A 13519-nucleotide genomic window follows, 5' to 3' on the forward strand; every position below is an offset into this window, starting at 1 on the left:
TTACGAGTATCTATTGAAAGCTTTGTATTTGAAAGACATAGTGGTAGAGTGTTTTCTGCCATGAGTTTAAGAACTAAGGGTTTTAGAAGGTTAGAAAGAAGTCTTTGCCAGGCTGAATCTTTTTCCACTAGGAGCAGACTTGATCAACACCCCCTTCTCCATGCCTCATTGTACTTTTTATATTTTTTTATTCTATTTTTGTTATAAAAATTATATGCATTTAAGGTGTACAGTATGTTTTGATATACATATACTTAGTGAAATGATTACCACAATTAAGCAAACTAATATAGCCATATCCTTCTACAATTTTTCATTGTTATGGGAGCACCTGAAATAATCTCTTAGAAAATTCCTGGCATATAATACAGTATTATTGGCTATAGTCATTATGCTGTACATTAGGTCTCTAGTGCACCACAGAACTTCGCTTGCACTACTCTTCAGGGTGGATGCTACTGCATTAGAGTTCATCATTCATGGGTCTGTCTCCCTTGTTATACTGCAAGTTCCCCTGAGCAAGCCATATATATCACAGTCCTATGTGTGGGCTCAACACCTGCCCAGATGCCTGGCACGGTCAACTGTGGAAGGCCTGCAATGCAGACTTTGGACTTAAATTCAGGCAGACTTTGACCTGCATCCTCACTCCCACCCTCTGCTGGGGTGTTTCTTTTTTTAGCTGGGGCTCATGAGTACAGTTTCTGGAAAAAAATAGATGTAAGACTTGTGAATAAGAAGTCCAGGTAGATCTCTGAGTCTTTTTTGTATAATGTGTCATGCTCACACCACATTGTAGCTGCTCTGGAATTGTCAAGATTTCACATTTGAACATGAACTGGGGTCCTTGAAGTAGCGCTGCTATATTTAACAAAGAAAACACAGGATGCTCAGTTAAACTTGAGTTTCAGATAAATATCAAAGAAGGTTGTAGTAGAAGTATGTCTCAAGTATTGCATTTGTATACTTACGTTTTATCTGGCAACCCTAACTTCAAAAACATAGTAAGTTGGAGGTAAGACGAGTCAGATAACATGTTTCTCAACAATTTTTTATTGTGTAGAACAGTTCTCTTCTCCAGTCCCCAAACAATAAATTCTGGTAGCAACACCTGTCATTGTGACAATGAAAAGATTTGACACACTTTGTTTTACCCACTATGGGGTAGTGTTATTTTGGTTTGAAAACCATAGGCAATATACTGCATAAAACCGAAAGTCAGGAAATGCATATGCCAGGACTGCATAGATAACATAGTCATACAGAGTCAGACAAAGAGCACATCACGTCCATTTTCTGGTTAGTACCTCATTCAGACTTCCAAAACAAGCTCGTGAGGGGAGTCATAGATCTGACTTGTGTTTAAGACTGTACATTTGACAATTGTAACCCCCTAAGAGAAGAGCTAACAACCAGCTCAGATTTCATAACAGCTTGACTTATAACATATTAGAGGACAATAAAAACATACCATATCTGAAACGTCAATTATAAATATGATAATAATTATACCTTCAACTTGTACCGCACTTTAAATTCATTCAGAGCACTTTTCTGTCCATTATCTCATGTGATCATTAGTGTGGTATTTATCAGACATTAGAGAATGGAATGTCTCTTCAAGCCATTGTTATGGCCAATTTGCAACTTCTGATACTATCAATTTGAAACCACAAATGAGAAGAGATGAGTCTCCTTTTTCTCCTTCAGAAATCTGTCAGTTCATCTATCAATTGTGGGCTTTCTCTCAAGTATTTTTTATGACTAGTCCTAGATTTTCCATTAATGTCACAAGAACATTCTCTTTCTGAGCAACTTAGGTAATTATGCTAATTTAAGGTAAGAGTTTTAAATAAAATCAAATCAAAAGTAAATTTTAAAATTTGTGATGAACTATCTTTCTCCCAAGAACTGTCTGGCCGAGGAAGGCAATGTCTGACAAACAGCAAGAGTTCAGTGAGTTCTGAATGAATGAATCCATGAATGAGTGAAGAAACAAATCAACTTCGAATAACAATCTGCTCTACTTCTAACTGAATTTGCTACAAATCTCACCAGCCTAATGAAGACTGCTACGGAAATGGACACACACTAAAATCACAGTATCAGTTCCCACTGCACTCTAGCTTGGGTGACAGAGTGAGACCTCATCTTTAAAATAAAAATAAAATAAAATCACAACATCAGAGGCTACAGCCATCCGGAAACCATTTAATGGAACCCCATGTGAATAAATGCATGGTCGAGTCATCTGAGAAAATGACATTTATGTTTTTAAGCAACCAAGATGCCACAGTCAAAGGCAAGAATCCATCCCCGTAATTAACCATCAAGGACTACATCGAGGAAGTGCATTCTTTCCTTGAAAATAAATTTTTGAATGCAATCAAAATCAATTTCCTTTCCTCTGGTCCTCAGTGAACAAGATACAGAGCCCACTCTTTACATATACCTTGCCCAAAGAAATTACCAGCATTGATAAATGTTCAGCAGTTCCTTGCTCTCTGAGCAAAATGGGGGATGAAAATCTCACCCTCTGTTGGACAGATGTGGTAACTGTAATTTTTTGGAATTTATTTGTTTAAATCACCACTTGCCATTAATATTCATTTTTCCCCAATTGGTCTTAAATTCTTGGTTCCTATATAGAAAGAAGACAAGTCTGTTTTGGCTCTGCCCAAAATCGGAGTTCTTCCCATTATGTGTCAAATAAACAATGGGAACTATCCTCCATTGTAATTTGAAGTGACTGTTGTCTCATAGGTTTAACTCACTCACTTATTCTGTCATTCATCCATTCATTAATTCATGCAGTAAATATTTATTTACTGTGGCTTTTCAAGAGTGGCACTAAGCTGAAGTTACAGGTGCATCTCATTTAACCTTCACAAGTACCCTAAAATGTTGGTATTATTGTTACTCAGATGTTACAGATCAAGAAACTGGGGTTAAGGTAGTTTAAGCCTCATGTCTAATGTCATCTCACATGCCTAACATCCAGTAGTTACGGAGGAGCAAAGACTCAAAATGAATCTGTGTGGATCCAAAGTCCATGAATTTTATCTCTATCTCAATTGATGGAAAAAAAAAAAAAAGAATGAGGAATGTTTAGGGAAGCAAAATTACTTTATGGAGGATCAAGTCTGCAGGGCCAGCTGGCCATGCCTTCTGAGAAGGCTCAAGGGCTGTAAGCAGTGGCCAGGGGAACCTGTGCCTTTCCAGGTTTCAGGGGGACACCATAAAGGCATTATTCCTAGAAAAAACACACACTGGTCTTAAATTCCTGCGCTTGAAATCCCTTTCCCCATGTGCTGCAGTGCACACTCTTTGCATGTAACTTTTTAAAGTGGCCACATTCCTGCCATAGTAGTTATTAAGTGTGGTGTCAAAATGTCTTATGCATATTACCAAGGAGTGATTTTCCCAGAAACATGTTTTAAATCATGTAATGGGATATTAGATAAAGAGAAAGAGAAAATAGAGAAAACATGCTTTCAGAATTCCTGTATAGCAAGCACAGTAAAAATACAGCTGGGTGAGGTTGAACCAATAAAAAGCAGTAGAAAAATAGAAACCAGACATAGTGAACCTACTTGGGCCCCTTGCAGAGTTTCTCTACCTTAGGGGAACATGTCCAAATACACAACACATAAAAACACATATTACAAGACAAAATTGAAGAACTTAGTCAATATTGCAAAGCTATTGGAGCTTTCAGGAAAAATAAAGGAGGTAAGGAACGACAATGTAAAAGAGAAACAGCAAGTGTAGAAATGGCTCCACAGAGGTGTGGATTGGCGGTTCTTCAGACTATCTAATGAACCTTGGTGACTGAGGAAAATAAAAGCACAGAGAGTGATGACATTTCTTAAAACGACTTTTCTCTTTTTGGAGAGAGAAATGTTCCCCCAGCAGCCACGGAATACCTTTTGGCTAGTGTGGCCATGAATGCGTGTGGTCCCACTGGAAATCCTCATTCCAGACAGAGTACTAAGGTCAAGATGAAATAACAAGTGTGTGATAGAGAATTACTGGGACCCCTAGCCCCAGACCACAAATAGTAGTTAAAAAGTTGATGAAAATTTCATCTGCATTGTCCTAGATCTCAATCTAGAGAAAGCAATGTGCTTATTGGAATCCAATCTAATAAGAACGCCCACCAATGTGTTATGGAGCATTTTCAAAGGATGAAAGCACTGCCAAAAACTACATGCACCATCCCATCAAACCCTTACAGTTCAAATGAGGCCACTTAGAAAAGAATTAGATTTTTCTCTAAGAAACAGGCCAACAGAAAGTGCTCTGAAACAAGGTGGCATTTTAGTAGTTACACCATTTCCCCCATTAACCTCCAAAGCCATGCACACTTACACATAGTTTAACCATGTGTTCTGGAGTCTTTAGCCCCACACATTCTTAATCACTGTTCCCCGCTCTACTCCCTTCGTCTGCTCGCCACTTACCAGAAGTGAGAGTGAGTTTCTGCACGTGAATGTTGGGAGCAGAGCCTAATCTCCTCAGTCCTGCATTTCAGCAGGAACCGCCCATCAAAGAGGTCATATGGACTCCCACCTGGCCAGGAAGCCTCGGCATCAGGCTGTCCACATTGTGCATTTGATAAGTCCTGCCCAGTGGGAAGCCTTTTCAATGCATAGAAGCTATGGTGAGGTCAAGGCCATGCATATCAATGATAATAAATATTGATCATTCTATGCTTCAAATGGTCCTTGGCTCTTTGATTATAATATCTCATTTAATTTTCACTGGCAGTGTTTTTATTGTTTTGTTTTGTTTGAGACAGAGTCTCGCTCTCTCACCCAAGCTGGAATGCAGTGGCGTGATCTTGGCTCACTGCAACCTCCTCCTGGGTTCAAGGAATTCTCCTGTCTCAGCCTCCCGAGTGGCTGGGATTACAGGCGCAGGCCACCACACCCGGCTAATTTTTGTATTTTTAGTAGAGATGGGGTTTTACCACACTGGTCAGGCTGGTCTTGAACTCCTGACCTCAGGTGATCCACCCACCTTGGCCTCCTAAAGTGCTGGGATTACAGGTGTGAGCCATAGCACCCAGTGCAGTGATGGTAGTAATATACTCACTTGCACATGAGAAGATGAAGTCTCTGTTTATCGAGCAAAGCATGGATTAAAGCCCAAGAATGTTTGCATTGAACTCTTGTGCCCTTTCTCCTAAACCATCCAGCCTCTCAGCCCTGCATCGCCTGCTGAGACGGGCCTCAGGAGATCCTTCTCCATGTATCTCTCCTAGCAAGGAAATATTTTCTGAATGAGTTGTGAACCACATATTTCCTAAAAATGTGGCCAATGTGGACCTGGACACAGGCTAGGTCGGCTGAGAAGCATATTACCCAAATGGTGGTTGTGACTGTCATGAGGCGGAAGAATAGTGTGAGGCACAGTTCTGCTACATGCCTAAAAGGAGCAAAGGGAAATTAATATTGTGCTTGAAACTAAGAGCCAGTGATCAGCCTAACCCAAGACAGAGAAGGAAATAGTAACACTTTATGCTGGACTTAGAAATGCAGAGTAGGTGCACAGAGGGCTTCAAGGAACCTGATCCTTGGCTTCCTTTGTCTCCTGTTTCAGATAAAGGAAAGTTATTATTTCGGACCTTATTTCTGTTACCAGAAATGTGTGTGTTGATAAAATCATTTATTTTCCCTTAGCTATGGCACGATATAGGAATAGGGTGTGTGTGTGTGTGTGTGTGTGTGTGTGTCTGAGAGAGAGAGAGAGACACACACACAGAGACAGAGAGATAGAGAGACAGAGTGAGTGAGCAAGCTGACTTTGGAGTCAGGAAACCTGAGGCTCAGCCTCATCTGTGGGGCACCCACCTAACTTCTCTGGCCCAAGTTTCCATTTTTAGAAAGGATCCTTTTAGCCCTAATGTTCTTTATTCTACTGAGCTGCTGCCAGGGAATTGTCTACCTCTGATCCGCTTCTTTTCTAGAGTTCACCTTATCCAAAGGTTAGAACTTCCTCCATGGAACTGCCCACTTCTCCAGCTGCCAGAGTAGCACCTTCCTGGTGCTGTCCAGGGCGGGGACAGGCAAGTGGCCTTAGGGAGGCACAGGCCAATTTCTCACATAGTCTAATAACCTGGCCCATCCTGAAGCTCTCCGCACCAATTACCACCTATCCCCTAAGAAAACATCAGTGGCTTCCACCTGCCCAACCATATCTCGCCTGGGCGGACACTCCTCCATCGGGGGAGTGAAGGGCTTAGGAGACGGGGCACATGGAGGAAGAGGGTCAACACAGAGGAGTTTTCTGTTTTCTGGATGCAAGGAACAATATATCACCCAGAACATCATTATCTCTTGAATTATTATACTGCCGGGACTTTTTTTCCTATTAAAATCTATCAGAACAGCCAGATGCGGTGGCTGCACTTTGGGAGGCCAAGGCTGGGTTGGTGGATCACTTGAGGCCAGGAGTTAGACATGAGCCTGGTCAACATGGTGAAACCCCATCTCTACTACAAATGCAAAAATTAGCGGGATGTGGTGGCAGGCACCTGCAATCCCTGCTACTCGAGAGGGAGGCTGAGGCAGGAGGATCACTTGAACCCAGAGGCAGAGGTTGCAGTGAGCCGAGATCACACCACTGCAACCCAGCCTGGGTGACAGAGTGAAACTCTGTCTCAAAAAAAGAAAAAAATATCAGATCATAACCCAGAGTCTGTTTGAGCATGCCAGCGGACCACTGTGGGTCAATTTCTTCCTATTCAAAAAAGTCCAAAGACCTCAGTAAAGCATTGCTTTGCCAACATTTTATTTGATGATATAAACTTTTCTACAAATGTCTATGCATTTGTGTACTCATTTATTCCTTCGCTCAACAAATATTTATTGAGCTACCTATTATGTGTGAGTTCCTGTATTAATCTGAGAATTCAGCAAGTAACAAAACAGAGCCCTCATCCACATGGAAATAACATTCTAATAAGGGATGACAAACAATAAATAAAAAAGAAGACGCCCATTACAGGATTTGTGGCAACTTAGAGATAAAGTATCATAGACCCCAAAGGACCCCCTAGACACCAGCGATGGGGAGGAAGAAGGAAAAGTTTTTTCTAGTAAAGGCTAAAAAAACACCTCAGCTAGAATATCTCTTATTATTTCATATGTGTGTAATTGCGGATTTTTTTTTTTTTAACAAATACAAACGCAACAGCCAAATCTTATTTTTCTCATCAGAAAAAAAAGCTTTCAGCTTCCCTGGAAGCATGAAGGAAGAGCTGCAGCTTCCAGCCCCAGGACAGCCAGGCATCTGCCCAGCCTGGCACAGCATGCCTGGACCTCGAACGGGTTAAGGTGGCAGCGCCTGAGCTCAGAGCGCTGCATAAACAGTGCGCGTCAGGCGTTCTAAGCAAGCTTCATCTTTCTTGTCTCCCAGTCTTGGGCTGTCAATCAGCTGTCACCAGCCCGCACATCAGCAGCGTGTGCACATCACCAGGCTGTCAGCAAGGCAGCTGATGAGACTCGGCTCAAGACCGTCAATCATCTTTGTTTCTCTTCTCCACTCGGGAAATATTTTGGCTCGGAGAAACAAAGAAACCTGGGCAACAATGGCTGGTAGTCAGGCATTTACTCCTGTACATGGAGATAAGATCTTAAACAGGCGATGATCGTGATTCACTCCCAAATGATGCTGGGGTGGGATGGACAGAGGGAAGAGCCAGAATCTGTTGTATTAGGACATATTTTAAAACTGTAATTCTAGTTCCCTGAGCAGTCCCTGATGGATTTCTGAACCAACAAAGCACAAGAACATAAAATAATGATAACTTGAAGTTATCTGAGCTTATGCCTCAGAAAAAAACAAGGTGGCTCAGAGGATGGATGACTGCTTGGTTAGAAATTATACGCCATTGATCAGGCAGCTTTTTGAGGAGGGAGTCATTGTTGGACTGCTGAGTTCATTTATCTCCCAGGGACTTCTGAAACACCTCTTTAGGGCATGAGGCTGCTTGGGGGCACCCACACATCGGAGAGCAAGTTAGCTCAGCAGGACCCCTTGAAGTAGGCTTATCAGTGCTTGCACCCAGAGTCACTTTGTTGAATATAAAGGTCCTCTAAACAGCCCATTTTCTGATATACTGCCTGCCCCTCCTCTCGCCCAAAATATTGATTAGAAATGTCCCACATCCTTAAAAGTCCATGAGACACAAATATAAAGAGATGCGCCTGGCAACCAGTTTCAGTTGGGCAGAAAGTCCACTCCAGGCTGCTCCTCCCCTATTTAACACTATTGCAAAATCACCATGTGCATATATTAGCATAATTAATCAGTTAATTATGCAACTGATGCTACTAGTATAGCTGTTAATAGTATGCAAATTGCACCAAGTTGCCTAAAGCCTCCCCGAGTTTTTTTTTAATTGTTGTTCCATAGTGGCTTTGAAATAGATTAGCAACAATCAGAGCTTTCAATCACATGTATCAAGAACCCTATTACCTGTCAATTTTTCAAATGTTCTGGATTGACTCATTCATACCATGACTGGTTCATCATACCACGTCTGGTTCCCTCATCATTTCAGTGTTTGTGACAGTGGCGATGTTTTTCCTCCGATGGATCCTTTCCTATGTGCAACACTGATTTCTGAAAACGCATCTCTCTCTGATCTAACTGGACATTAATTGCTTTTGTGCTGATGCATCTATGCCTCCTGGTCTCATAGCACAAGTAGCAAATCTGATCTCTGACAAGTTGGCTGAACCTAATCAGGACAGATCAGCTGTTACCCAAGGTGCCACAGGCTGTAATTTGAGGATCTTTACAGAGTTATCACTAGCCTGAAAGACAAGGAACTATAATTCTGTCAGCACTAATCCCAAACTGTATGTTCAAAGCAACTGTGGCCTCCCCACACCCCAAAAAAAGATAGCACTTGTCAAATAAATACCTGAGATAATTGATAACAGGGAATTAGAAGGATGTGGCTGATGCAGTGACAGTGGGAATTTTTTTTTTAAGAACCTTCAGAAGCAGAACATTGGATGTCAAGTGTGAACCGTCAAGGATAAAAGAGGGTGGCAGAGAAGAGATGCATGGAAATTTTCCATCATTCCGCTCCCACTCGTCACTGAGTGACTTGGTTCATATTTGCCTTGCTCTCTAAACAGGCAAATACCCAGACATTCTAAGCCTCGAAGGAAATCTTTCAGAGCCAACTCGGGCTGCCACCCAGTGACAATGACTTGATAGGCAGCAAGAACATCGTCAGGAGTGGAGGTATTATTGTCAGGCTGTCAGCTCTGTGCTATTCTCTGAAGACCCCTGTGGTTTTCTTACAGGCACAAAAAGAGGAAATATTAGAAAAATAAACTTCTTTCTTACTGTATCGCTTTGGTCCATCTTCCAAACAAAATGAAAGGGTTAATGTGGCATCATCTTCAAAAAATTCAGTGGCAAAGGCGTCCCACCAGAGGTTGTCGCTGTCCTGCAAAGAGACAGATCATTTATTTAACAGGGGAAAGTGGAAAATATCTCAAAGAGGAAAAGAAAACGGAAGAGAAAGAAAAATTCAGTTGCTGCTTGCTCGTTACTTCGTGTATATGTGTGGGTGTTCTAGGAAAGGGTAGGTGGGTGGTCACTCTTCAAATTAATTGCCTCAATTGGGAACCAAATTTCAATTCAATAAGTGAGCTCAAACCTACCGAATAAAAATTAATTCTCCAGTATATATTTGGGGAGATTTAATAAATGTGCCACAAAACACAATGTGATGTTTTTTGACAAAAGGGTTTGCATTTAATGTAAAATACACGCGACTTTTTTTTCTCTTTCTCTCTCTCTGCTCTTTTAAGAGTTCATTTTTATAAATAGAAACCACAATATTACAACCAGGTTAAACATCATTTTCAAACATAATTTAATCAAAAGAGATGTTCCCAGCTCTATTGTTTGCAAATATCCCTATAAAAGATAGAGGTACGGATACATGGATGGATAGATTGATAGAGAAGTTCACGCACAAGAGATTCTCAAATATATATGGACTGTTCTTGATTGTTTTAAGAGGATAGGCAACCACTAGCTTGTTGTTAAAGAGTATTAAAAATAGAGCAGTTCAGCAGAATGCAGGCCATCCATATGAATTCTGTTTGTTTGTCTTGGGTTGAATGTTTCTCCTGCTCATGCAGAAAACACTTTGGAAGTGGCCCAGTTTAAGGCAGTTAGAATCGTTGTTAATCTCCAAGGGGAGAAGACGGCCCCCTCTCACAGTGATTTAAGAAGGTTATACACAGTGTCATATTTACAGGAGGAATCACATCCCAGCCTAATTCTCGGTATAGGACTTGATTTATCCCAAAATTCTTAAGTACCATGTTTTTTCTAGAGAATTGTTAGTTGAAGACAAGATGCATCCCAGCTGCCTGTCAGATGGAAGAGGAGACAGAAAGGGAATTGCCACTCCCCATGTAATAGTCCCACTGCCGGGTCCTGGCAGAGATACTACAAGCCTCTCTTCTTCCCATTAAGTTGTTCTGCTTATGACAACATTAAGTTGTTGTCACTGGCAGGCCTCAGGAATGAACCCTCAGTCCCAGCAAGAATAATTAAGGAGCAACAGAAGATTGATGCCGTCCTCTCCTTCAGAAAAGAAGCAGCTCAGACAAATGGATTTTTGTGTCTCTCTTTGGCTTCCTTCCAATCACCATAGCAAAAGCCAATCCTTTCCTCAGTAACACAGGGTAGATAGGAAACCACCGAACAGTAATGCATGGATCCACGTACAAACTGGTCTGCTTTGTCTCCTTTCAGAAACAAATATGTATTGGGCACTTAACTATGTGTAGGCCTTCAGAATGCACAGCTGAATAAGAGACTGGTCCCTACCCTCAAAGGGCTTAAAACCCACTAGCAGAAGACAATCACATGAGCAACTAAACAGGCAGCTTCGCTCCACATCTGAGACCATGGCACACGTCCTCAACGCTCTGGAAGCTTGCGGAGCTTTTAGAAAACTCAGTGGGCCTGGAAGTGGAGGAATCTGCCAGGGAAAGAAACCCTATTCAGAAGACTGGATACATTTGTTTATTTGACTTTAAATCACTACACAGATGGAAAAAGAGTCACAGTTAACATTTATTGAGTGTTTACCACATGCCAAGCACTAGTCTAACGACTTTATGTGTATTTTCCTACTTAATCCACACTACGAATCCATTTCTTCTGTGTGTGTGGCTTTTTTCTCTTCAATACAAATATAAGCTTCTTGCATACAGGGGCTTTGTTTTGCTTGCTACTTTATCTCCCAACCCCCAGAACAGTGTCTAGCCCAGGATATTACTCATAAAAGCAGCTCAGTGAATGAATGAAGCTGCTTTGCAACTCTACTTTGCAACTGCAGAAACCAAAGCTTAGGCAGTAAATGTCACCTGCTCCAGTTCACTCCACGAATAAACGTCAGACATGGAATTTAAACTCAGACCACTGGACACTGCCGACCTACCCATCCTCTGCTCTGTGCAGCAACCTGCTACACTTCCCTGACAGTCTTTGAGAGGCAGGGGTTAGAGTTCAGCAAGAGGGAAGAAAGAGTAGAAAGGGAATATTTACTCTCAAGTTGGTTTCTTCTTTGAGCTCCTTGCCTTGTTATGCAGACCTGTAGCCAGGACTCATGCTCAGGAGACTGCCTGGAGCTTCACAGTAAAGCCATTGGTAATACATCATGGCTGAATTCAGTCCTGCAGGCAACACTGCCTCTTCCCAGCTATTGAACCTAGCAACTTATTCTACCTTCCCCAGCCTGTCTACTTATTTAGAAGCTGACAATAACAATAACAACAACAATAGTAACTATCTGGCAGCACAGATCTGAGGATTAAATAAATATGTATAAAGTGCTCCCCAAAGGGAGCGAAGATGAATAAAATCTTCAAGAGATAAAATCTGCAGGAGAGCACCCCAAAGACAGTCAAGATCAATAAAATGCCCTTTCCCTGCCTCTGCCTACCATCTTTAATATTATATCTAGGGCAGGAGGCATTCCACTTTATAAAGAACTGCATTGAAAATGAACTTTATGGCCAGACATGGTGGCTCGCGCCTGTAATCCCAGCACTTTGGGAGGCCTAGGCGGGTGGATCACCTGAGGGTCAGGAGTTTGAGACCAGCCTGACCAACATGGTGAAACCCCCATCTCTGCTAAAAATACAAAAATTATCCGGCCGGGCGTGGTGGTGGGCGCCTGTAATCCCAGTTACACGGGAGACTGAGGCAAGAGAATAACTTGAACCTGGGAGGCAGAGGTAGCAGTGAGCCGAGATCACCCCACTGCACTCCCACCTGGGTGACAGAGTGAGACTTGGTCTCAAAAAAAAAAAATGAACTTTTAAAAATAGTCTGTTTATAAATCAGCACTTTTCCCTATCACTTCAACCATTAGCAACCCATTTCCCTGGCAACAGCATCTGTCCACAACACAGTTAAAAATCTGAATGAAAATGTATTACTTCTCGTTTGCTTTGCTTATTATTCAGAGGCCCAATGACTGGATCCCCTCTGTACTAATTCATTCTTACACTGCTATGAAGATATACCCAAGACTGGGTAATTTATAAAGGAAAGAGGCTTAATTGCCTCACAGTTCAGCATGGCTGGGGAGGCCTCGGGAAATTTACAATCATGGTGGAAGGGGAGGAGAAGAATGAGTGTCCAGTGAAGGGGGAAGCCCCTTATAAAACCATCAGATCTCATGAGAGCTAACTCACTATCACGAGAACAAGATAAGGGAAACCATCCCTGTGATTCAGTTATCTCCACCTTGTCTCTCCCATGACACATGGGGATTATGGGGACTATAACTGAAGATGAGATTTGGGTGGGGACACAGCCAAAACATATCACCCTCTATTTTCTGATAATCTAACTCTTGGTCTCTGACACTGCTGCTGGAAAATGAACCAGTGAAAGGCAAAAGTCAAGAGAAATGCTGGCTGATCTGAGGTCACTGGGAGAAAAGAAAGTACTCAAGTTACAATGAGGTTCGAGGAACGTCTATGAGCAGTGTTACAGGTTCCAAAGGGCCTAGATAGGTACGTGAGTTTTGGCAGAAGTTGAAAGAGACATAATGATCCAAGAATGAGAAATGTCATACAATTCAAACTAGTTTCAGTGGAACACGGGATAAGGCAACTTCTCAGGAAATTTCAGAAGAGGTTTGCTGGGAGAATGGGCACATTAGGTAACCACACACACACACAAAATAATTGGTTTCGGTCACAAATCTTGAAAGAACATCCTTGAAATAAAAATGTAACATTTAAATTCACAGGGCCAGGCATATACTAGGTAGATAAAATACTATTTTTGTTTGGTTGATAGAACACATCAATAGATAGATGGATGGATGAAATTTCTTATTGTGGCATCACAAAGTCAGCTCAGGAAAATCACTCTACAAAGTTGTCCAGAGATCTTGATTGTGGACCCTACTTTGTCTGTTGGTCAATAATTTTAAACTGGCATAAAAATGGCATTC

At 41.7% G+C, this 13519-nt stretch overlaps 1 protein-coding gene across 5 annotated transcripts in view; it reads right to left on the reverse strand.

The window, feature by feature from the left end:
• LDB2 (LIM domain binding 2) overlaps positions 1–13519 on the reverse strand; it is a 403464-nt gene that overhangs the window by 248642 nt on the left and 141303 nt on the right. For all 5 annotated transcript variants that reach the window (XM_025385299.1, XM_025385298.1, XM_025385297.1 and 2 more), the window contains exon 2: positions 9370–9472. In XM_025385299.1, coding sequence (XP_025241084.1) covers positions 9370–9472 — 103 coding nt within the window. The remainder of the gene's footprint in view (positions 1–9369; positions 9473–13519) is intronic.

Source organism: Theropithecus gelada, chromosome 5, assembly GCF_003255815.1.
Source record: "Theropithecus gelada isolate Dixy chromosome 5, Tgel_1.0, whole genome shotgun sequence".
Taxonomy (NCBI): Eukaryota; Metazoa; Chordata; class Mammalia; order Primates; family Cercopithecidae; genus Theropithecus; species Theropithecus gelada.